Source organism: Equus quagga, chromosome 14 (assembly GCF_021613505.1).
Source record: "Equus quagga isolate Etosha38 chromosome 14, UCLA_HA_Equagga_1.0, whole genome shotgun sequence".
In the NCBI taxonomy this organism is placed as follows: Eukaryota; Metazoa; Chordata; class Mammalia; order Perissodactyla; family Equidae; genus Equus; species Equus quagga.
The window spans coordinates 56,291,312-56,317,985 of NC_060280.1; the positions used below are offsets into that span (position 1 = coordinate 56,291,312).

The window sequence follows — 26,674 nt, forward strand, 5'->3', positions numbered from 1 at the left end:
AGGGTCAATAAGTAACGCAGCCGACTCTTACACCAGAGCCTCACAGTCTTCCTGCCTTTCCCATAAGCTAACAGTGTGACCCAGAGATAATTATTTTCCCATGTTAAGAATTTTGCAGATATTAAATTGAAGTGGTACTATCACCTGAGAAAAGAGCAATAGGAGATTTTCTAAGAGGCTTGAGAAACCTGCTTTTGAGAATGAACTGCATAACTGGAGTTTTAAGTTAACTGAGTTTGACTCAGCGGCCACTGATAGCGTTAAAAAGGAATTCAGACAACAACAAGCTGGGGACCAGGGGAGCATAAGGACATTAACAAAGACTGCTTGTGAGCATCTTATAGTTTGAATATCTTCAATAAATAGGATTACAAGTCATATCACTTCAAAGTTACATCCAAATTCCTAGAAGATTTCATTTCCCACTGTGTAACACTGGCTAACTCCATTTCAGGGACTTATTTTTACAAAATCAAAGAGAAAGATTCTATCTATTAGTACCACGGAAAATTTCTGCTATGATTAAGAATTTTTTAAACAGTTTCTAAACTCAATCATAAAATCTTAGAAAAGCACACAGAATGACAATACAGGAAACCACAATTCTTAATTATAGTTTACATATGTTGAAATTGTAAGGAGAGAGCAGGTGCTGTTTTTGTTCATCAAAACTTCAAGGGGGGCCGGCCCCGTGGCCGAGTGGTTAAGTTTGCACGCTCTGCAGCCGTGGCCCAGGGTTTCGCTGGCCCGGATCCTGGGCGCAGACATGGTGCCGCTCGTCAGGCCACGTTGAGGCGGCGTCCCGCATGCCACAACTGAAAGGACCTGCAACTAGGATATACAATTGTGTACCAGGGGGGATTTGGGGAAATAGAGCAGAAAAAAAAAAAAAAAGGATTGGCAACAGTTGTTAGCTCAGGTGCCAATCTTTGGGGAAAAAAAAAAAAAAAAACACTCCAAGGGAAAAGGCACATCTATTAGAATGACTAAATCCCAAACTGACAAAATCAGTTTTTGGAGAGGATAAGGTGCAAATTAAAAGGGACAGCCACTTTGAAGACACTTTGATAGTTCCTTACAAAGATAAACAAAGTCCAGCAATCACACTCCTGGTATTTACCTGATTTGAAAAGTTGCCTACATAAAAACCTGCAAGTGGATAATTACAGCAGGTTTACTCATAATTGACAAAAATGGAAGCAACCAAGACGTCTTTCAATAGGTGAATGGATAAGCAAACTGTGGTACATCCATACAATGGAATACTACTCAGAGAGAAAAAAAAAAATGAGTTATCAAGCCACACAAAGGCTTATATTAATCTTAAAGGCACACTGCTAAACAAAAGAAGCTGGTGTGAGAAGGTCACATGCTGTATGATCCATTTATATGGCATTCTGGCAAAGGCAAAACTATAGAGTGGCAAATAGATGAGTACTTGCCAGGAATTGGGGGTGGGGAATTGAACAGGTGAAGTACAGGGGACCCTGGAGGGCAATGAAAGTATTCTGTACGACACTGTAATGGAGGCTACATGACACTATGCATTTATTAATACCCATAGAATTTTACAGCACAAACAGTGAACGTCAATGTATGCAAATTTTAATAGATCTTAAGATATATATATTTAGGAGGTTAAAAGACCCCAAGATGAAACAAAGAATGTGACAAAAGAATATAACTATATTACAAATGTATAAAAAAACCTGACTAAAGGTGGTGGAGTAGAAAGGTGCAGACCTGAGCAACTTAGAAATGAGTGGAGTCTGTAAAACTTCATACATAGCTCCACACTCCAAAACTGCACATAAGCTCTGCACTCTAGTTGATAAAATTGTTTCCCATGGCAGTGTGTGTTAATAATTTTGAAACAATTATACATATACACTGGAATTTAACAATTAAGTAAATGGATTGCTAAAGGGAGCCAAGTTTCTCACTGTTGGAGTAGGAGGTTACAGACAAGCAAGGGAAAAGGTTAGAATGATCCATACGGTAATGGATTAGAGCTGGAGACATCAGTATGAACTTAGATTTATCATAATACAGATACAGATGGACACACATAAAAATATTTATAGATAGGCATATATATATGAGTTAGTATATTTTCTTACTGTTGGCTGAGAGGGCCTAGAAGCAACAACACCCAATAGCAATAAGCAGACCTAGGGCCCAGATCTTGGTTTCTAACACCATTCTCCAATAAAAGGAACCAGGACTCCTTGGAGAAATGGCTGATTCTAGAAGTGGGGAGGAAAATATACAAGATGAGTCTGGAGCATCTTTTAGTGCTAGAAAGTAAGGAAGTGCTCAAAACACACACACACACACACAATGATGGGCATATATCAAAGTACACAGCAGACAACTGAAAGACCTAACTAGTACTCTTCAAAACTGTCAAAGTCATCAAAAACAAGGAAAGTCTGAGAAACTGTCACAGCCAAGAGGAATCTAAGGAGACGTGACAACTAAATGAAATGTGGTATCTTGAGTGGGATCCTGGAACAGAAAAAGAACAGGTAAAACTAAGGATCATGAAATTTAGTTAATAATAGTATATCTACATGGGTTCATTACTTGGGACCAAAGTCCCATATAAATATAAGATGTCAATAATAGGGGAAATGGGTGTGGCATATATGAGAACTTTGTGCACTATCTTCACAACTTTTCTATAAATCTAAAACTACCAAAATTAAAAGTTTATTTTAAAAAAGCTCAAAGGGAAAAGCAAAGTAAAAACCTACCCACTGAAAAATCAGAGAAGAGAATAGACAGTCTGAAGAATTTAGATGTGAAAGGTTGCCCTCCCACACAGAGAAGAGGAGCTGAGCAGAAATTTGCATAGGGAAGCAATGCATTAGAGATAAAGTAAGAAGATCCAAAAGAAAGGAATAAAAATGACTGTCACATTTTTACAGTAATGAAGAGTAGCTAAGTATCAAGAAATTTATTAGGATACATGGGAAAAGGCCTTTCATAAGATTTAGAAGAAAATGCTCCTAAGAGAAAAAGAATCTCTAAAGGAGGAGAGAAAGCATTCCACATTTCTATTCAATATACTTACATCTTCTAAAACTGATCTGCATAATTTAAGCATCAGTTTTTATTGAAGTGTTTATTTTATACATATTGGAGGCAGTGTCCACACTCAGTGGTCTCATTCCTTTTCAGGCCTACCTATGACATCTAATCATTTCCAGCAAAGTATGCAAGCAGAGAGCAGAAAATAGAAGTTCTTTCCAATTTACATGGAACCACTACTCAAGGCCTCTGTTAGGAATTAGTAAAGTGACAATATTCCTAAACTTATCAATTAAAAAAAAATCAATGGCATCAGAAATAGAGCCTTTTGCAAGCTTTGTGCTAGGCCAAAGACGTCTAACATATTAAGTGACCTATGTACCAAGATCAGCTTGAAATCTTGCAACCAACAGAAGCGGCATAGCATTTACTACAGCGTCAACTATAAAACTGTGTGTCAGGATGGCAAACACCATCACCCTTAACTTGCACTGTCAACACCTGATATCTAAAGAAAAATATACTGTTTCTAAACTGAAAATGATCCAGATTACAGTGAAACTGCACTCTCCTCAATACCAATGAGAAACAGTTTTGATACTACTTGTCACATACAAGCAAGTATCCCAAGTACGTTTTGAAATAGTAATGAACTAAGTAAAATGCAATATCATGACAATTATCATAATTCAGAGAACTAGAAAGACTTGTGTCCTTAGCATTAGAGGGGTGAGGTACAGTCAGTCTCAGTCCAATGACCCTGGAAGGCAGCATGAAGCAGTGGAAAGAACACAGGGTTCTGAATCAGACTGACATGGGTTTAAATCCTGCTTTTGTGGCTTGTCATTGTTGACAAAAGAAGGTAACAACTTAACATCTCAAAGTATATTTCCTCACCAAAAAAGTGAGCAATATTGACCTTCCAGGTCTGATGCAAACATTATTTTGTGAATATTCAGTAATAAAAGCAAACACTTTAGCATTTGTTATATATCAGTCTATTCTGAGTACTTTATATAAATTATTTAATCCTCCTAACAACTCTAGGAGGTATGGAATTATGTTATCCCTATTTTATAAATGGGAAATATGAAGTATGGGCAGATTAAGTAACTCATTCTAGTTCATACAGGTAGGAAGTAGCCAAACTACATTTCAACCCAAGTCTGGCTTTAGTCTTCGATCTAAACCACTACATTATAATATCATTATTAAATCAGTTCCCCTCTAGCCACATTAACTCCTTCATCTTATTAAAATACTGCAAATATTTACTTTTAATAAAAGAGAAAACATATCAATTACCAAGTAACAGTAACAAGAACTATATTGGCAGAATTTACTTATTGCTAATCTTAATTCATCAATAAAAATGGTGAGTGGTTAACGTAGCAACTTGTTCTCCAAGATGCTAAATATGTTAAACATATTTCAATTCACTGAGCAGTTATATGATTTAGAGTTATTCCAAGAAAACCCCCAAGGTAATCTTAACCATAAATAAGGCTAAATAATTCTGCAGTTTTATTGCCAATTAAAAGGCTGCTAAACTCACGTTCCAAATCACAATAAAACCAAAATGTACATGCACATTAACATATAAGCAACAAATTCTTATGACAAACAATAACAACAAAAAGTTCCACACCAGCTAATTATTCTGGAATCTGTGGCACTTTAATAGAGAACTCTGGTTTCACAGTATTTCAGAGTCCCTGATACCAGGAAAATATTGCAAGGTCTAAGCCCCAAAGATCATTTCCTCCATCCTCCTCACTAGCACCTTCCCAACAAATAATCACATGACAACATCACTCTGATTCTGACTTTAAAGGTGCTAAGTTTTGGAGAAGATAAAGCCCCACTCTAGCAGAAGACAGAGAAAACTTTAATGAATATTATTTTACAGTTCAAGTCCTTCCCAATCATTTTGAGAGAAAATGCTCTTAGCAAAAGCTGTGTAAAACCATGCTTTGTTAATACTTGGCAAATAACTAATGCTTATTAAAACAGTAAACCTTAGTTTGCTATAATTCATCAGTAAATGAATTACCTACAGTTCTCATTTCTATCTGATTCCTGTCCTACTGTGGTATGTCTTTTTCCTGCACCATCTCTCCCATCTTACAGCTCTTGACGCTCTGCAACTGAAACACCCATGACCCCTTTCACAGTATTAAAACTTGTTAAAACCGAAATAGTCATACCCTCATTTATTTTAAATTGTATATGGCAAAAAGAGCTATACAATTTATCATCTTTCTCCCTTAACTCTCCCTACCCAGTCTCTGCCTCCCTCCCCTCAACAGTACCTAAGGTCACTGCATAGGATCAGGTGGCAACACTTTAGCAACAAACACAGTTCAGACCCTTTAACGCTTTATCATAGATCTTTCATTGTACCATTCAACCGTAATTTCCAAGAAAATACTCAATGCTGCATCTCATAACAGTTTAAACACATTTTTACTACTTAATTGGAGCTAAAAATGGGCTTTGCAGATTCTGGCTAGAAAAGGTTTACATTTTTCAGACAACTAAAATTAGAAGATCATTTTGGTGTGCTAAAGACATGTACCAAATAAAGCAGTCAATTTAACACTAAAAGCCTCCAGCAGGGAGGGCATCGTTCACAACCATCTTTGTATAGCCTTTTTCCACAGATTAAAAGCCTCTTTAGAGTACTGTACTGCATTATCACAGTGACTGCCAGAATCCCAAAATGAGGCAACCAGATGATAAGGAGCAGCGTGTACTTAATATCCCTAATTTGTAAATGATGAGACAGAAAATAGCAACAACTGGTTTCTAAGCCAACGAAAGAGAAATAAATGGCAAAAATGTTGATATCTGGAAATAGTTCTTTCCCATTACTAAAGGGACTGTAATGCACATGTGTTTCCAGGGAGTCCTAGGGAGGAGGTGACAGAATAAATGCATGACAGATGCACAACTGGTCTTCTGCAACAAGCTTTCTCCCTCTCTGCAGAGCCCTTTTTATTCCACGCCAACCGTTAAACCCAAACTTCAACCTGAAGAGCCAGTAAATGATCAAACTACCTGGAGTTTGTACTAAGTCAATAGAGATGGCCATTTTGAAAGGAGAAAAATTTGCTACTCTGATCACATTTTCTGACTTATGACTGTCTTTTTTGATGATAGGTGAAGTATAAATAACACAAAGATGAGTGAACAAACACATTTCTAGTCTCTACCATAACTCTGTAACAGGTTAAGAAGGTGAGAGAAATATGTATTCCCCAATCCTAATATTCTAACCACACTCCCCAAAAGTGATAAATATAAATCATAGAGTTGGAAAATTGCCCTCTGGCATTCACAGAGAAGGTTTCCAGGCATCAGAATTTCTCTTAACCTGGTTGAAACGCTATTTCTCCATGCCAACCTGTGCCTCCAACTCAAAAAAAGGCTTCCTTTCTTGTATGGTACGTTTCTGTCCAGTGAATTAATTCTTGCATTCTCATAAGTGATTACACTTATTACATAAGTAATTTAAAAAATGAAATCTAAGCAAGCCAACATTAATTATAGCTCATTAACTTGTTAAAAACAAGGTTTTCATTGATTATGACCAGTAAAGCTGTTACTTTTGTCCTCAGAGAGTCTATATTTCAAGAGTTAAGAAAGGACATTAGTTAAAAGAGAATAGACACCTCTTAGGCACATAATCACCTGCTGGATCCATGCCAGCCTCTAGCCAACAGGTGGCAGGTATTTAGTTATATCCTTCAGAAGTTTAAATTTTATAATATTGTGCTTTTTACATTTTGAGAACAACTCATCATTATTCGGAGGGAAAAAGTCAGCCCTAATATCTCTTTTCTCGAAAAATTAGTATTTATGGAAATCCAGACTCTGTTACACAGTCACTTTCTAAATTATAAGCACCTAACTTAAAACTACTCTTTCCCTAATATCATCAGGTAGCACACTGCTGGCTGCTCTTTTCACTCTCTACTTAATCTGCATCTCATGCAACTCTGAAGGGCAACTAAGCTGTACTGGGCCAGCAGTGTCACCTGATGGTTACCAGGCCCTCTGTCATAAATACTGGTATTTTCAAGGTGGACACCCCCTCCAAGCAAGGCACAAAGACCTCAGTAGATGACCTGCCTCACTGCCCCCAAGTTGTAGAGTCCACATGAGCCATGCTCCAGCCCCAACCAGGGCCTCCCAGAAACAACAGAGTAATAATAATAATAGAAATAATAGAATATGATCTTTGAGAGGAGAGGGAGATCCCCAATTTCAGCCAAGGGTAAGAGCCAGAAAAATATGGATTATAGGAAGCTAATAATACTAACATAGGAATATTTAGAAAAGTTTCCCTGGAATGTAAGTATTTTTATTATACTGTTTTTCAATCTCCAAGTGAATGACATGCATGTAATTTCCACTCAAACATCTTCAGGAATGTTGAAAGCAAATCACTTCAAGACAATATCTTGGTCTCAATTTACCATAGTCTCCAAATTTCTCTTTAGTAGAAAATGAAATGTTTACACCTTTACTTTCCCCTTTTCCCCTCATTCATTCTCTCTCAACCGTATAAATATATAGTTAATATACCGAGTATGTTAGCAGTACACTGAAGAATTCCTGAGACATCTTCAATTTCCTCTTTGTTGGAATGGTCTGCATAGGAGCATCTGTTAGAGATATTGTGGAAATTCTTTTCTGCATCCCTATAACTAAGAAGAAAACAAAATTAGCATATGGAGAAATTTTTGAAAGCATCTGCAAATGCACTCATACATACGTGCAAGAGTACGTAGTCTCTGCTTTTGGCGTCATTACGTTTTAAAATAACTGAAGCTTCAAGATATAATTTCTGGCATAACCCATCATGAACATCAGCATTAGCAGTGTGGACCTGGAACTTCAGACCATCATTAATAAGCTAACTATGTGTGAAAAAAAAAATGAGGAGAACCAGAAAATATATTAGCTTTGTATAGCTAATGTTTCCTTATCTGAGTGCTTCATCACTGCTGGTCAGCTGTTTCTATAAAGAAGTTGCCTAGGAAAAGAATAATTAACAGGACTAATTTGGTGCACTAGCACTCACTTGTGTTGAAAGTAAACACTCTCAACCTCTATCACAGACAGTGAGGAAGACAGCAGTACGGTGTAAGGATAACAAAGAAGCTAATGCAGCATTTCGAGTCTGACAGAATCTGAATCATGGTCTTACTATTTTCTACCTGTGACACTTTGGGCAAGTAACCTGATCTCTGTTGGTCTAACTTTCCTCCTTCATCAAATGGAGATGCCTCCCAGAGTGCTTGTGAGGACCAAGTGACAAATGGCTATTTAACAAGATACTGAGTGGAACTTTTCCAGTTGCCTCTGAATTAGAGTTAAGGCACCAAAGCTGAAGACAATAGGGACCAAATGCTCCCCATGCTCCAAAAGAGTAGCCAGGAAAACCAGACATCTCCTTCAGAACTTAAGAAGTGACTAAATAGTTACTGCCACTATCACCCACCACGAGCTTACAGAAGCAAAGGAATAGAAAAAGTTCAAAAGGAAATCCTCAGAAGAGTGAGTAATTGGCCTGGGAAGAGAATGCTGTTGTTCTTTTTTCTCTCCCCTACAAGAAAAGGAGAGAAGCCCAGTTGGTGAGAGAGGGGTCCACCCCTGCTAGAGATTGGGAGTTGTATATCTCATTCCTCAGTGAACATCTGCTGAGGTAGTGGAATTCCTGATCACCCCTCCGTGCCTGATGGAATAGAGGAAGAAGGTTTCAGAGAGAGTTATTGACAGGGAAAAAGAAATAGAGCCAATTGGGATTGGCCTACAGTCCCATCATTTGGCAAGGCAAAAAAGATGAGTTTCCCATGGGTTAGGGAGATATCACTAAAGAGAGGTGAGCTCAGGTTGCCACGTCCTACTGCTTCCCAGTCTAGGGACTACCAGCCAGGGGCAGGGATCCCACTAGCAAGACTATGGAGTGCTCTCCACAGTGGGGACATCTGAAGCAGTCGTGGCAGAACCCGTACATGTACCTCCCTGAGGGCCTTGCAGCCAAGAGAGGACTATTACAACCAACAGTAAATTAAAAAAAGCTTCTGCCATTTTCCATTTTATTCCTGCCTAATACAACACATCAGAAGAAAAAGAGACTCAGAAAGGAGTGGCCTGGAGAACAGGAGTGAAAAACCACACCATACCCTGTCTACAATGCATTCCAAGCTCCTCAGGCCAACACCTGACCCAGGCAGAAAGGAATATAATACTGAGATTGGATATGAGATTGAAGATTTGGATTGGTCTGGAATGCACTTTACACTCCCTGAAAGTCTTTGGAAACAAAACAATCTACCCAAGCTATTATCAAAGGGGACTCAACTCAGCAATTTTGAAATTATTGGAGAGAAAAAGTAAAATGATTTCATGTTTGTACCCTCACTGAGACCAGACTTCAATAAACCAGTTAGGCAAGATGCTTACTACAGTTTCCAGAATGCAGGAATCACTAATAAAAGGTAGAATGGGGAGCACAGTTGTGAAACACAGACAAACACAGGGTTATTTTTAAATCAAGCTCCATCACTTTAATCAGAGTGAACTTAGATCAAATATTTTTTCTCTCAGCCTCAATTTTCTCATCTGTAAAACGAGCTTAACACAATGATCCTATGAAATAGACAGTTAGGATTAAATAAAACAACAGATGTAAAGTGCCCAGTGTATTGCCTCAAACACAGGAAGCAATCAATAGATATTAGCTTTCGTCTAACTTGTTTTTATTCAACAACATAGGTAGTTATTCTACATAAATATATGAAAGTGAAGCTGGATCACTTTTTAGATAAGATAATTTATAACCACAAAATCTGACCATGAAAGCATAAGTAATATCATTGAAGTTTGTTTCCCGGAATAATCAGGGCTCACCCACTGCTAATTTTACTTCTAATGTTCTATTGAAATTATTCTAGCTTAATCCCTATTCAATTGTCAAAAGAAAAAGGGAACAGAAGGTTGGCTGTATAAAACAAACATAGGGCCCACAGTGATAATTGGAGTAATAGAATTTAATTTTAGATGACTATAGGAAATGGCGTCTCAGACTAAAATGAGGTTGGCAGCAGTCCTACCCATGATATTAGCACAACAATGCTTATTCTGGCAAAAGGTAAAAAATGAATAGCATGATTTGAAATGCATGTTTCCTTACAAAATATATAATGAATGAACATTACATCTCAGAAAGATTTTCATGTGTCTTCCAATCCTAGTTTTAAAGAAATCTCTGCTTTGTCGGCACTGCTGCAGGAATTCATTTTTGTGAGCTATAGACCAGTAGGAGTCGTGTAGTATAAACATGAGTGAGAGCAGTTGGCTTAGGCACTCTGGAGGCAGAAATGTAGATGTAAAAAAATCCAAACTCTCTGTAAGAAGAAAGCTGTAGCTGGAACATGAACTGGGCATGTTTAGCTCCTGATACTAAACAACCAATTCCAAACTTGTAAAGGCTCAAGGAGGACAGGGAAAGGATACAGCTGGAGGATAAAGGGAAAGACAATCAGCAAAAACTGAGATGCAGTAGAGTCTGATTCTAATAGTGATAATAATAATTCAACGAATGTATTGATTGTCTTCATGTACCAGGCACTGTGCTAACTACTTTATATGATTCTATGACTTAACACATTATCATCATTAATATTTCATTAAAACTTCACCCCAACCCCGCTATTATTCTCATTTTAAAAATGAGAAAACTGAGGCTCAGGGAGATTAAGTAATCTGTCCAAGATCATTCAAAGGCAAAATCCGACTTTAAGTCCAGTAGAGCTGATATGTCTACTTCCACAGCACATTTTCTCAATCCCCTGCTCTACACTATATGACAAAGATGCATAGAGAGGGGAGGACACACGATAACAGCAAGAAAGACATCAGAAAAAAAGTCATCACAAATAAGATTTTCCTCAATCCTGAGTTCCTTTTAATTTCTAAGGTGAATCCTGCCTGCCTCCTAGTTGCCCTTTCTGCTTCTCACTATTCTTTCCACTCTACATGGCCCAAAAAGCTAGTCCATTGCCTAGAAGCTTCAGTTAAAGAGAGACAGCAGAACATAAAGATGTACACTGATAGCCTGTTTTTTCATTTTATTTTGAGTGAAAAAGACTGGGCTATGTGAACAAGAAGCTATCCAAGTAGGCATACTTGTGTAGAATTTATATAGTAATGAAAATCTATCCCAAAGTCAATCTGACACACAGTGGCAGAACATTAAGCAAAAATGGGAAACTACGCAAATAAATCAGTATAATTTATACTATAAGGAAAAAGGTCTTGGATAGCAGAACTAAAGATTTTAGAACTGTAATGGACCCTGGAGATTATTTCAATCCCTCATTTTATACTCCCCTCCCAAGCACAACTTATTCTTTTATCCGCTATAAACATACCTCTGCGTACATTCCTCTAGAGTGCAACTTACTCATTTATTCACACTTCCCTCTCCAAAAAAATTATTAGTCCCTCTTAAGTACCAACCATTTATAAAGGCACAGGAATATGGAAGTAAATAAGATAAATAGCCAAAAGAAGAAAACAAACAAAACAATATAGGCTAATGATAAAATCTTTGAAAAGAAATAATAAAAAATGATTGGGGTTGGAGATTAAGGTAAGGGATGGAGGGCCACTTTAGATTGGGTGGTCAGAGCAGGTGGGCCTTTCTGAAGAGAGGACATTTTAAAAGACACCTAAATGTATAAAAGAATAATCCATGCAAACATCTGGGGACAGAGCATTCCAGGAAAATGGAAGAGTACATTCAAAGGCCTTGAGGCTAAGCAAGCTTGGTACAGTTGAGAAACCAACAGGTGGCTGGAGTGGCTGCAGGGGAGTGAAAAGGAAGAGTGGAAGAGGATGAAATCAGGCCAGACCACAGGGAGATTCAAATTTTATTCCATCTGATAGGTCATTATATGGTTTAAAACAGGGGTTCCAAAGTGTGATACCTGCGCCAGTAGCACCAGTATCAACTGGGAACTTGTTAGAAATGCCAATTCTTGAGCCCCACCCAGACAAACATGATCAGAAACTCTGGGTGTAGGACCCAGCAATTTGTATTTTAACAAGCTGGCCAGGTGATTCTGATGCACATTAACATTTGAGAACCATTGGTTTAAAGTAAGAAAGTGGCATGATCTAATCTCTAATCACTTCGCTGTCGTGAAAATATAATGTTGAGGGGCAAGAGTAGAAGCCTGAAAACTAGATCAAATCGCTAGGTGAGAGACAATGGTGACAGTGAAGATGAACAGAAGATTTATCACACTGCATGAATAAATTATTGTAGCACTCATTTTCACAACTTGTATGATCTCAATGAATAAATAAATGAACAACTGAATGGATAGGTTAAAGAATAGAATAAATGTTTAAAAACAAAGTTGCTGAGGTACGGAGAGGCTATCATACTCCCTAACAAGAAGCTCCATCGGCTTTTCCCTCTCTGTGTGATCCTTTGAATAGCTGCTCCCTGCATTCAAGTCTAGGGCTTGGAGACTAAAAAAGCCTAGGAGAGTTCCTATGGGCTATGGGTATAAGAATTCATCAAGGAGCAAAACTATACAATCCGAGAGCTCTGATAAATGACACAGATCCAAGGGCAGAGTTTTAAAGCAGAGGTAAGGGAGGATGAGTAGGTTAGTGGTTGGAGGCTGAACCAAGAAATTAAGAAGAGAAGGGCTAGCTTGTCTTCTCGGTTATCCTTCCTGATTCTTCATCCCAATCCAAGGCACCTAAAAGCTGAATTATCTCAAGACAAGCTTTAGGCAAAGCCCAATTTCAGGGATTAGGAAAAGCATCTTTCCCACCCTTACTTCCCCAGAAATATGCAAATAATACTTGCCAGCACTTATTCTCAATTGCCTGAAATCCCTTGAACTGTAAGAAACACATTGCTTTCACAGTTAGAGAAAAAAAATGCCTTAAATTGTGTTTTTCAAGAGGAACAACACATACATGTGAATACATTTTAATCCAAGTGTTAGTGATAATAGATGCTCTCCTTTTTCAGTATTGAAAACAGAAATAGAAAGCAGAAAGATGGAGTCTAAAAGGCAAAAGAGAAAGTGGACAGGCAAGTTACAACTGAGGGAAGAGAGAGGCAAAGTCAAGAAAGGCAAAAGTGACAATGTTGCTGCCAACTCGCCCTTTTGGTCTTCATCAGCATGAGTATAAACAGAGGCAATGAGCAAAGGTACTTCAAGTCCTCAGAAGCCAGCCAATACCCAAGTGAAAATATGCTAATAGGTCTATTTGGAACCAGTCGGACATCAAGACCCCTCTTTATATTGGAGTTGCATTCCCTGTCTGTTTTCTTTATGCTATGCCTGCAATAAACAGAACTAGAAAAGACCATTTAGGCAATGAAAAAAGAATCTCCACAGCTATGTCTACAAAGATGGAGAGGAGAGTTGAGGTAGTAATTTAGATAAAAGAGAACTCCATCTTACTAACAGAAAAAAGAATTTTCTGCTGATTATGGTAATATAGTTTAGTTATCTATTTTGATCACATTTACAAGATTCCCACTCCAATTTGCCATGAAGACATACTTTAGTTCACAGATGAGACTATTTCATCAGTTATCTGATTTCAAAACAAAGAGGGCATTCATAATTCCAGAAAATGATTTGCATTTGATTACTGGTATTATCATTAAAATATTAATAACAATGATAACAAACATAACAGAAAATAATTATGTAGTGCTTACCACATGCCAGGAACTGTTCTAAGTATATTGACTAATTTAATCGAAATATCATACTTTGAAAGTAGCAAATTCAGTGAGAGTGATTAAGTTTTATTTTAGAATATGTGGGGAGAGATTAATTTGACATTCTTTATCTCCGTTAGGATAAACCATTTAAAATCACTAATGGCCTCAAACTAAAAACCATCTCATGAGTTTAAATAATATGTTTTTCCTAGTACTGCACTCTTGAGGATTGATATGACAAAGTTTCAAACCAATTCCCTTTTAAATGACAATTAACATAATCATCAAGCACTTAAAGTATATGGCATTATACTAGGTACCGAGATTATTTTTCCATGAAGTTTTCTTCCCTTCTGTTCTGAAAAAAAAAAAAGTACACCACACCCTAATAGCTGAAAATATATTCTTGATCCCCATGGCAATGATTATTAGCCATAAACGTTAAATGATTCTCCAATGTATTTAAAGAGGTACTAGGGTTTAAATCTTGATTCCTCAAAAAGTTCTTAAAATCTTACAAACATAAATCATTGTAGCACTTAGAGAATATTAGCAATGTGAATTAAAAATATGCATTGCCTCTGATGTCAATGAATTTAATTTAAATAGCTAGATTGCATCAGAAAGTGAAATTAGGCTTCTGTATTTGCCAATTGCTTTCTGCCATAGCCAATCAAAGGTATACCTTACACTTACTTGGAGCTTTCTGTTTACAAAATACTTTCATTGAAATGATTTCATTGAATCATGACATCTAATCCTTGATTTAGTTATTATTATCATCACCCTTTACAAAAGGAGATAAATTTACATAGAGGTCTATGTGCTGGTGAGCCTTGAATTCCTATCTTTTGACCTCAAGTCGTCTTACTTTACACTATATCACAACCACTTAAATAAAAATATGAAGCATGTGACTCTAGCTAAACTGGTACCTCTCACTGCACTGTGTTAAGCTTGTAGTGATTTTGATTAAACTTTACTGAAGGAGTCTAAAAATCCCATTTAAAGCCTTTCGGTTAGTACCAATAAATCTTACCATAGTACTAAGGCAAACTATGAAACAAAAATTCAGTGGATTAGAATGAGAGGGTAAAAGCACAAGAAGAAGAAAAAAAAGAACACAAAACCAATGGAATTTCATTTAAAAGGACTGAGGGCAAATAAGCCAAAGGAAATCATTTCAAGGGGCCCCCATGAGCCCCAACTCCACACTGAGAGCATAGCCACTTTGAAATAAGGTTGACCTGGGTGGCAGAAAACCACATGCTCAACAGCCATGTTTGAGTAATCATCTTTAATTTGCCCCCAATAATAACCAAAATTCATTTTTACTTACCCAATAACTTGGTGCTCATAATACTGTAATGTCCTCTTGAGAGTTTGCTGTATCATCTGAGGCTACAGAATAATAATAACAATAAAAATACATTATCAGCAAATCAGTTCCATTCCCATTCTGAGCATCATAGGCAGATATGTAGCTTCTGGTTTATCTCATAAGAGTTTTTGCTTTACAATATTAACCCATTATGCATTTTGCCATGTATTTTCCCCACAGGAACTAATATGAAGCGCTCAGCAATTACCCCGAATTTCCCAATTTCAAGTATGATAGCATTTCCTAACCATATTTTTCCCAAGTCTGTTGTACCAGCTATTATGTTCAATGAAACACTCATCGGCTGCCCACAATAAACCTAGGCCTTGGGGGCATTGGAGAGGAGACGTACTGAAAAAACATGGGTTACGCCCAGGTCAGGCCTGACTTCCTTAGGAGATTTCAGACAAGGGTCCTGGAGCCTCCTAGAGTGGCCACAAGTGCTTTGGGAAAGAAATGGGGTTTGCAGCAAATAATACCTAAGCAGCTCATGACCAAATTTTATAATCCTCTCTTCTTCATGACAGCTGAAGATAGAGCTTCTTAATCCCACACCAAGAAATTATTCTTAGACTTATTTAGGCATCAGAGCCTGAACTTAGAGTTTCATACCCAGGGAGCCGTGAAAGCGACACAAAGATCCCAGAACATAGATTTTATTAACAAGTTATGATAAGAACCAAATTCTCAGTGGCAAGAGTATGAATTTTTAAAATAAGAAAAATTTATTTTAGTCAATGAAGCAGGAAAAAAATTATAAAAGGCTTATCAAAATATTGATTCATTAGAGCCAGGGATGAATTTTAGGGGAATATAATGACTCTTAACACAGACTCTTCAAGATGCAAGCCAGCAGGGTAGTTTGGTAATCTCATGGGCTGCCACTAATTAACTTCACGAACCTAAATAAGTCTTAAAAGATAATCTGCAGAAAGGATCTAGCACAGTGCTGGTACCTAAGAAGCAGTTAATAAATATCACAGTTTATTTCTCATCCCTATTCCTTCAGAATGATGGTCTTAAATATAGATAATTTAAAGGAGACTCCACAGGTCCTTGTCAAGGTGCACTTGAACCCCTTTCATGTTCAGCTCTTTATGAAAACATCCAGAATAGATGTAATAATCTCCCTACCTAACACTATTCAAAGTTTCCACATCCTCCTTGCTAGGAAATGGTTATTTTAAAGATAGAGTAATGTGAGCTTCATTTAAATCACAGGCATCCGTTGAGATCTATCCTACAATACCATTTAGGAGAACCCTTTCACTGAGCAAATCTAAGGCCTCAGACATATTCCTCACTTTAGCCAAGCCAATTCAGAAATTAATTTTCAGAGGCGTCAGCCGCCAAGTGTTCAAAGAAAGAGGTACAGGGCCACTTCTTTCAATAGCTGTTTTCCAATTATAGCAGGTTAAAAAGACAAACACGAGGCCTCAAACTGGCACAGATGTTTCTGCTCATCAGGATAGAATCACCGCAGAGCAAACAGAATCTACCTAGGAAAGAAAAATCGTTCCTGAATCAAGAAGCAATAGAGCTGTTGAGAAATCTAAAGAGGATGAGGCATACACAGCAATCCTAGTGCACTTGAAGTGGGCTTGTAAAAACTGACCCACAGCCAACCTAAACCAAGTCATTATCAGTCACTGGCTCAGGACCCCTGGGATCTGGGCCTCTTGCACTGGCTTGGCAGTTTCCGAGCTAAGATAACTTTCTCTCTGGCAACATGCCCTAAAAGCAGAGAATATCCACAGAGGGATTATCCTTCCAATAACCTCTGGTCACAAAACATGGAACAGAAAGCAGGCACTAGAGTGCACAGGGTCAGTTAAGACCAGAATGAGCTCATTTGTACAAAAGGACATTTTTCTCCTGTACCAAGAATTTCCCAGTCATTAAAAAGCACATGTTTTTGAAAGGAGTTAAGCCTTTTAAAGCGCTTTTTCTTTTGTGAAGCAATTACTTTTACTCCCCAGCAGGAGTTAAATGTATAGTTTCCAAATACATTAAAAGAAAAATGCTCTCCGGGCATGTTCAACAAAGTTTCAACTTGGTACAGCATCCATATACTTCCTGTTGTTTGCCAAAGCCAGTGGGCACATTCTGATGGTCTGAACTACCAGCATAGAGGCTGACTGCAGAGCATCTCCTGATCTTCAGCTAGCCATGACTAGTCTGACTTCAACAAAGACCTGACTCCTCAGCATGTCTTATCACTACGGATTCATTCGAATCCTCTTCAGAGTTTGTCCGATTGTGAGACATCTTCACATAATTTCAAGGTCTCTCTGACCTGAATAAAAATCCTGAAGTAAAGATCCACATGTGGACCAAACTGTAGGGGTGACTTCTGTCTGGAAGGTCTTAGGGTCCACTTACTAAGTGTCCGTGTATGCCAGTGATGAAGTCAGTGTAGACTAGTGGGAAAGCACAGGCTTTGAAGACATGCAGATCCTCTCTCTTCTTCTTTGAGAATGCAACTCCGTATCAGTGTCCTACTCAACAGTTCCATCCCACCTTCTACAGGCCAAGTTTCCATTCCTCTTATCTGTATCTGCCCTTTCATTTAAGAAGTTTAAAAAGATGATTTAGAAAAGAGGATTTAAGATCAAACTGAGTTCAAAATCCAGCTCTGTGACTCACTAGCTAGATAATCTTGGGCAGTTTACTTAAGCTGCCTGAAATGATTCCCTATGTATAAATTATTTTTACGGCAATTAATTGAAATAATCAAAGTCAAATCTGTGGTGCACAGTAGGTGCATAATAAATGATAGTTATGACCATGCTCAGCTGAAAAACATGGTTCCTACCCTCAAGAGTCTCAGAATCTCGTGGAGGAACACAAGGTGTATGTTAGAACACCCATCCCACAAGTGTACTGTCGCAAGATCCTCATCACTAAAATCTCAATAGACCTACCACTAGTGCTAACAACAAGAAGATGGTGCCAATTCCAGTAGACAGAGGGAAAAAATAGGAAAATGACAGCTGAATTTATAAATATTTCCAATGAAAACTTTAGATCAGTCCAGAGAGATGGTGACAAAAGCAGAATTCTCAAAATTAAGACTGAAAATAGACCTAAAGCCAGGCCTACAAGTGGGAAAGACATTGAAGCACCATAGCTAAGATCAGGACCCCAGGCATTATGCTTTACAATAATAAGAAACAACCCATGAACCTCCTTTGTCGGACACAAAGAATGTTCAACAGGAGAGCTGAGTGGCCTAATAATTTTATAGCCATATGCTAGAGGATCTGAGAGACAAGGGTGAAGAAGGAGATAAAATCCACTGTTCTTATCATAAAAAGAAAATCAAAGGGGTCTGTGATTTTTCTCTGCTTCTCCCAAACTAAGATATAGATAGTGGCTTCCCATTTTCCTTACTCAACGCAAACATGCAATGGATAGGAAAACATCTGGAAAGAGAAAGCTGCCGTCTATGTTCCGCACAAGTATTGTCTGGGACACAGACAGAAGGAGCTCAAAAGCTTCCATCATGTGGCAACAAGAAGCCATCTTCATCTCTAGTGTCATTAACAGCTTCACTCTACTTGGCCGGCAGTGACTGACCCCCATGGACTAAATGTTATGCTCATGAAAGGTCATGGGATCCAAACAACCAGCCATGAAACAGTCCCAACAGAGCCAGAGAAATGATCCCTGAGGAGTGGGAGGAAGCAGTTCCCAGCAGCTGGCCCTGCAAGCTCAGACAGCCCTGCGGAGGCTCCCACACAGTCCCTGCTCTTGATATCCGCACCAGATGGTGCCGGGATCAGGCAGGAGGCAAGGAGTCAAGATGGTGTGTGTGTGTGTCGCATGAAACATGGTTGTCATGGTACAAAGTACACATTCATCTCAATTTTACAGAGATGAGGGAGTTGAGGCTCAGATTAGTTAAGTAAGTACTCCAAGATCACACAGCTAGGAAGTGAATAAGTCAACGCAAGCCAGGACTGGCTTCGAAGTGAACGCTTGTTCTACCAGATGCTTTGAGGGTCCCTCTGCCCTTTAACATTCCGTGATTCTATATTCTTTTTTAATATATACAGCATTTCATCATGCCAAAAACAAACAAAAATCCACAGATAATTTAAAAACAAACTTCTCATTTCTGCCTTAAAATACATACCCATAAGCTACAGAATTAATAGAAACAATAGGCCTGCCTTTAAAGAAACATCCATATATATCCATGTCATTTTATTTATTGAAATATGAGAAAATTACACATCATTGTCAGCAACTAAATAATATGGATATATATTTAATTACTAATGTTCAAAGCCAGTGGTTTTCAACTGTCTGCACATTAAAATCACCCAGGGAGCTTTTAAAAAATACCAATGCCTGAGCACCACCCCCAAATTTTCCAATTCAACTGGGTTGGGAGACCCAGTTGCTTCTAATATGTAGTCAGGGTTGAAAACCTTTCATTTCAGATATAAACATGATGATCAAGACTCTATAAACCTTACCTGAATAAGTTGGCATTAGTGAGAGTAGTTTCTTTATTCAAATATCAAATAACCTACTGAGAGAAGCTGCTAAATTCAACACAGTTCCATTTTTTAACTGTCACTAATGGCTTATAATCAAACATGAATTTGTTGGACAAACAAATAACTATATTGCTTGAGGCATAAATATAGGAACTTTTTTAAATTTCCAAGTAATTCACTCCTATGCACTTACATCAGCATTCAATTTTGTTCTGACACCTACATAACAATACAGCAGCTAGTAGGGTTGTCGTGCTTAGTTTACACAAGGAAGCCCATTACATATATGAACTCCTTTGAATTTCACATCTACATTACGAGGCAGGTGTCACTATTTTACAGATAAGAAAACTGAGACACAGAAGTTCAAGTTGGCGTGTGTCACACAAGTGAAAAAGACAAACTCAGGTAATCTGAAACTCAGGTAATCTCTTCTAGAATACAAGCACATAATCTCCCACCCATACTGCACGTAATCTTCAACACTTAGTACTTGGTTGAGCCCTTTAGAATTCACATTTTTTAATGCATGTTACCCCAACTGATCCTTGCACCAATCCAGTGAAATGGAATGGTGTTATTATCACCGTTTGACTGAAAAAGAACAAAATCAGAGAGATTGGAAGTCCTCTTTTACAAAAAGAGCATCTCTTTCCCTAGAAAACTGTCATCAATAATAAAGTAATTTTTAATGTCAACATAAAAGCAAAGAATCACATGGATTCAAATGAGTTATTTGCCTCTTGACAAAACACTTAATGCTCTTTAAACCAAACCTGTATAAACAAAGAAGGTCATAGGTGAAATCGTGAATTAAGTCTCATCTTAGATGCACTTCCTTAGCTTTCTCTCATCCTCTGGCTCACCTCTTCCTGATCCTCTGGGTGTCCAGTGTATTTATGCTGCAAGCTGATAGGCCAAATCCCCACCACCATCATCTAAACTCCCAAATCAGGTATCCAAAAATCATTGTTACATATTCTTTTTTCCTTCCCTCATCAAAATTTCAAATCCCAGGGTGGTCCTGCAGCATAGTAATTAAGTTTGTGTGCTCCACTTCGGCAGCCCAGGATACATGAGTTCGGATCCCAGGCACAGACCTACACACCACTCATCAAGCCATGCTGTGGTGGCATGCCACATACAAAAGAGAGGAAGATTGGCACAGACGTTAACTCAGGGTCACTCTTCCCCAAGCAAAAAGAGGAAGATTGGCTACAGATGTTAGCTCAGGCCACTCTTCCTCACCAACAGAAAAAAATATTTTCAAATCCCCTTAGTACTCTGACCTCAGAAGGTACTCAGGAGAAATCCTACCTCCATTTCCTCAGAAGTTCAATCCTCAATCCAAACTAAGGTAGACGATGGTATAAATGAGCATCTCTGCATTATATAAGATGGTCTGAACCACTAATGGTGGAATTTGGGTAAATAGGCTTGTCAGTGAGAGATAAAGGAACTCTTCTGATCATCCTCCAAATCACAATACAGAGATCTCCACTTTCTCTACAACGTAAGAGCATTTTGCTTACTAGGACATGATATGCCAAATTCCATCATTTAAAATGATCAAAATTAAATGTTAAATACCCTATCTTTGTGGCTAGGCCTGTAGACACCATGGATCAAATCATATGACTGGTCTTACTAATAAAACTAGTCAAAATAGTCACTTCAAACAACTAGCTTAACTACTTCTGAAAGAGATGTAATTGTAGTAACCGTCAATCATGCTAAAAGTCAAGACGTGATATTCGTTTTCCCACCCTCTGACTAAACCCACTACATATAAACCAAAAAAAAAAAAAAAACCACTGCAAATTAAATATAGAACTTTGAGTCAGGACCTCTGGATTTCAGGCCCAGCTGTGCTAGTGACCTTTTTATAAAATTAGCCAAAATCTCTTCACCTGGGAGTAAAAAACCTTGGGAAAAAAAATGCCTTAATTTTCCCAACTGAAAAATACATACAAGAAGTTTGTAGTTCTCAGGGTTATTTTGAAGGAAAGCATTGCAAAGTTAAGCACTTGTAAATAGCGGTCTGAACATGACTCTGATTAAACCACCTTTCAGGAAACCTGGAATACCGTTTCAAGTGACTGACACCAGTAATGCTAAACAAAACTGGTAGTCCAGACAATTAACAACAAAAAGCAAAAATAAGTGTGCTAAAGAAAAAATAAAGAGATACATTATATGCATAATACAGAGTTCTTCTATACATATTGGGTGAACATCTGCAAGATTTCATCCAATCTCCACTTTATTCTCCTTGTGAACACGGGCACACATTTGAGTGACCTCGTGAGAGCTTAAGTGAAGGCTGACATTATGCTAATTGACCCATAAAGGGATTCAAATTGATAACCTTCTCCTTATTAGAAGTATGTTCTAATTAGCAAAGCACAGTGGTTACTATCATTGTAATTATTGATTGTAACTGAATATACTTCACATATAATCAATTTGATAATTAAATCTGTCTATATGAAGTACATTGCTTTCCAAGTATTTTCTTCTTTGTTATTTTATTTTAATGCCTTTCCAAAAATAGCCATTGAATTTCAGTTTGATACAAGACCTAATATCATCAATACTAATGTAATCTGAAAACATACATTCCTTGAACTGAAATAGATCCGCAGGGTTACTTATTTAGTCCTTCTACCTTTAGGCAAGAGCACTTTTAAGTCATCCAAGAATTTCTGATGTTTTCAACGAACTCTGAAGAATAATAACACCACCTTGAGTTTGCATCACACTTCCCAGTTTACAAATCACTTTCTTTTCCTTCATCTCATTAGATATCCACAGCAACCTCATGAGTCCCAGATGTAATTATCCACTTTTACAGACGAAAAAACGGAGATTCAGAGAGGTCAAAGTGTTTTATCTCAGCTACACAGCCGGAAAGAGCCACCACCAAGACACGGACTTAGGTCTTCTATGCTTTTCTCCCACAAACTCTTGCCCCCATTGGTAACTTAATTTGCTTTGGTGACTATTAGGAAATTCTTCCATGTATCTAACCGAAATCCCTTATTTCCTTTTTTTTTCTTTAATGGATATGAAAATGATGTTGTAAAATTGTTTTCTTAAATTTGTATGATGCTCTTCTTATTTAGATGGTTCTGGTGTGATCATTAACTTCTTAACAGGGAAACTTTAGGAGAAACATGCTTCCCTGGTCACCATCTTGGCCAACATGGCTGTCTGAATAAAAGTACTGACTAGGAGACAAGATGGTACTGCTTCTAGACATCTTCTCAGGAAAACAGATCAAGCGGTGCTGCAAACCTTTGAAGGGACATAGCTCCAGTCCTAAACCTGTAAACCAAACAGAACCTCACAGATGGCACAGGGCTGACTCGGTCTACGAGGTGAAACCAGGGTAAGCTTTCTGGATCTCACACACTGTAATAACAGTCAACAATGTGTTGAGTGCTAAGTCTCAAACACTGGGCCCAACATGGTCCACGCAGCAACTCATTTAATCCTCACAAAAATCCTGTAAGAGAAGAAAGATTACCCCAATTTTATAAATGTGAAAATCAAACCCCGAGAACTTAAAAAACTTGCCCAAGGTCACTTAGGTAGTAAGTGTCTGAGTCTATGTGTCTATCCTATATCCAACTGCCTTCAAAAGCCAAGTTTTTAATTGGCTCCTCTAAACCGAAATACGTGGTTCTCTGTTCATCAAGGGAGAAAAGGTTGCAGTTGAAAGGGATTAAGTCTTGGCTAGATTGTATGATTTTGGACACAGCATTTATTTTTCTGAACTTCAATTTCCTTTTTTATAAAATGGGGGAATTCCTAGCATAACTATTTCTTAAGGTTGTTGTAAGGTCAAAATGAAATACAACTACAAGGTATTCTAAAAACGTGTTATATGATAAGATTGCAAAAGTCTCTTGATAAGAAGTAGTCAAAAATTGTTATATTGAACTAAACTGACCACATCGAACACCCGGAATTGTTTCCAGGCATGCCTCACAGCTCAAAGATGCCAATTAGATGCTGCAAGGCTAATTAGTGCCATTTCAACTCACGAGTACTCTACTGGATAGCAATGGTCTTTATGTCAGGAAATAATTTCTAGCCTTTTAAAACATCTCTGCAGCCTCCACTTGAGCATTTTCAAAGAATTCCCTATTGTTTCCAGTACTCGGGAGCTACAGTGAGGTATTTCCCAAAAGGAGCCTGGAAATAAGGGAAGTAATATTTCTGCCTGACAGTTAATTTATAAAATTAACACATACAACAGGGAAATGTTTTAATGCACCAGCTTACTCCATAATTGGTAAATGAGTAGCAGAGAATTACCTCCAATCACCAGCCAGGGTATAGCTCCAGGTAAAGTGGGCACTGAGCAATAGAAGTAACATATCTAAGGGAGATCAAAACAGGAGGGCATGGGAAAGCATGCGAAGTTAGAGAGGGCAGCCCACAGGAAAGAGAAGGGAGGAAATCGTCTATGAAACACTGTATCTGATGCTGTTCAAGACTTATTGACTCTCTGTCACCTTGAGAAAGATTACTCCTCAAATAAGGAAAATTCTTCAACCCCCTGACCTAAAAAGCGAGTCTTATGAATGGATGTGGAGCATAAGGTCTTATTGGCAAGGCCTTCCCTACACTGGAGAGCTCCTTAAACTGGATTGAAGAATTGCGCATGAAATTTATTTTGCTTTGACTCTAAGTGGATTAAAGCAAACTTTTGATGATGACTTGGCTCTTCATGTAGTCTGAACAGGTAAGAAATGAGCTGACCATGCAGACTTGGAGTAATAAGCCTCATTTCACAGTTATGCTCACTGTAAATAAGTAAACTGTCATTCAGATGCCAACCAAAGTGTCATGGCATTCTGTTTAGCCAGTCACTGGCTGAGAGTCTGATTATTTCAGGACAATGACAAGAACAATTCTTGGAATTTAAAAGTCTCAGATGCTAAAACATGCAGAAACCATCAAAATACTACCCAGGTTGGGTCCTGCCCAGCTCTATTGCTTCAACTGCTGGGAAGATAAAACTCAGCAAGGATCTAAATATAATTAGATCTGGTGTTGACTATAATCTGATGATCCAAACAGATATGAAACCTGCTTAGTAGGCAAATGTTTGGAAGATAATGACTGCCACGTCATCAGTGTTTATGATACACTACATTACTAAGCTAAAGGTACAGACTAATCATACTTCTTTCTGCAAAAAACATGCAGGCAGAACACTAACACTGCATGACATAAAAAGTCTTACTTTTTTTCATTTAACTCTATCTGAGCACATTTTTTAAGCTAGGTATCACTCCATTACATAATATCTAATATATTCCCTCCTCGTTCCTTCTGATAAATTATTTAATTATACCAAGATATGTGTATGTATTCGTATGCACAATTATATACAATCTATGAAGAGAAATATATACCCTTATGCATGTAGCTATTTCTATGCTAACCATGACTTCCTTCATATTCAGAAATCGACCTATAGTAATATCATTGCTCCTCCCAGGCCCTGCAGCACAAGCTAAGCTGTTGGCAGTGATGCTGGCTTTTGTCACTCTGTTCATGACTGCCTCACCCATGGGAGCCTGGAGCATACAAACATGACAGTGGACAGGCAAACTAGGTCAGTCTACAGGCAGAGTCCTGATTAAAAAAAAAAGAGCCCTTTGTCATTTCTAACACAGGTCTATGCGGTGTGGACTCATTGCACAGTCAGGAACTAAACAATTGGTGAGAGGAGGTCAGGTTCAAGAAAACCAACAGGAAATTGCTACCAGCCACCCATTAGCAAGTCACAAAATAGGAAACATATGAGAGGCGAAATGGGGAGTCTACTCTGAACAATATTGTATATTGTATATTGAGGATGGAACAATTCATGGACATGTTGAGAGACACTCATATTGGAAAGAGCTAAGGACCTGAAACAGGAGAACTGGGCACTAAAATGTAGGTGGGCACTAGTTTTTTGATTTTGGACAAGTTACAGGTTCTCTCTGAGCTTCAGTTTCCTCACCTTTAAACTGGGCTTAATAATAATCCATGCCCTGCCTACCTCATACGTTTCCTTGGTGAATCAGGGTGGGATAACGTGTGTTAAAAATATGCTTTGTAAACTCGAAACAGATGTCACTCGTTGCTAGTGGCTTCTCTGTATGGAAAGCATAGTTCAGCACGTCATTCCCTCACAGTCCTGAAGTGGGGAAAATTAAGAAGAAAAAGAGTGATGTCATTAAGGCCTTAAAAAGCAGTAGACTTGGTGAAAGCCCCTGGTTTTTCAAGATTCTCTTCATATCTGCTTACAGTAAAAACTAACCAAAATAAGCCATTTATCATAAAAATGGCCATGATAATGTGAATTATTGTCAGGGTCTTTTTAGAAAACCTCCAACAAAAGGCTTCAAAATTTGCTCACATTAGAACCAAATTTTTAACGATGTAGTATTTCTTAGCCATATGTTTGTCTCATTACCGAATGGAAAATTAGTAACTGGGAAAAGGGGATGGTGAAAGGATGTGAGTAAGAAAGGAATATTGGGAACAGCTGCCTACAGAAGAGGGGAAATGTCTCTGGCACAGTAAAATTTTTTTTTCAGATTCTTTCTAGAATACTACATGAGTTATAAATATCTTGCTCTGCCATTCAGCTTTACAAATATCAAACACTGACCCACACAAGTCATGTACACACATTCACACCAAACAACAGGGAATTTAAATAACATAATATTTAGGAATAAGTTACTGGTTTGATATCATTCACTATTTTCCAGCTATAAAAAACATTTTAACTTCCTTGCCTGCATAAGGGCTCTTAACTAAAATTTCCAAGGCAAATCCAGTGCAGGGGCATCCATAATTGGCACAACACACGTTAATCCATAAATAATTCATTTAAGGCGCAAAATCTCCGTAATCTCTAAGCATTATAAAACATAAGGACAACATCAGCCCCATTTAGCTTTATGA

General features: G+C 37.9%; 1 protein-coding gene across 1 annotated transcript in view; it reads right to left on the minus strand.

Annotated features, from left to right (window-relative positions):
• GUCY1A2 (guanylate cyclase 1 soluble subunit alpha 2) overlaps positions 1-26,674 on the minus strand; it is a 268,832-nt gene that overhangs the window by 225,335 nt on the left and 16,823 nt on the right. The window contains exons 2-3 of the mRNA XM_046686272.1: positions 15,147-15,208; positions 7,624-7,745 (exon numbers count right to left, since the gene is read on the minus strand). Coding sequence (XP_046542228.1) covers positions 7,624-7,745; positions 15,147-15,202 — 178 coding nt within the window. The 5' untranslated portion in view covers positions 15,203-15,208. The remainder of the gene's footprint in view (positions 1-7,623; positions 7,746-15,146; positions 15,209-26,674) is intronic.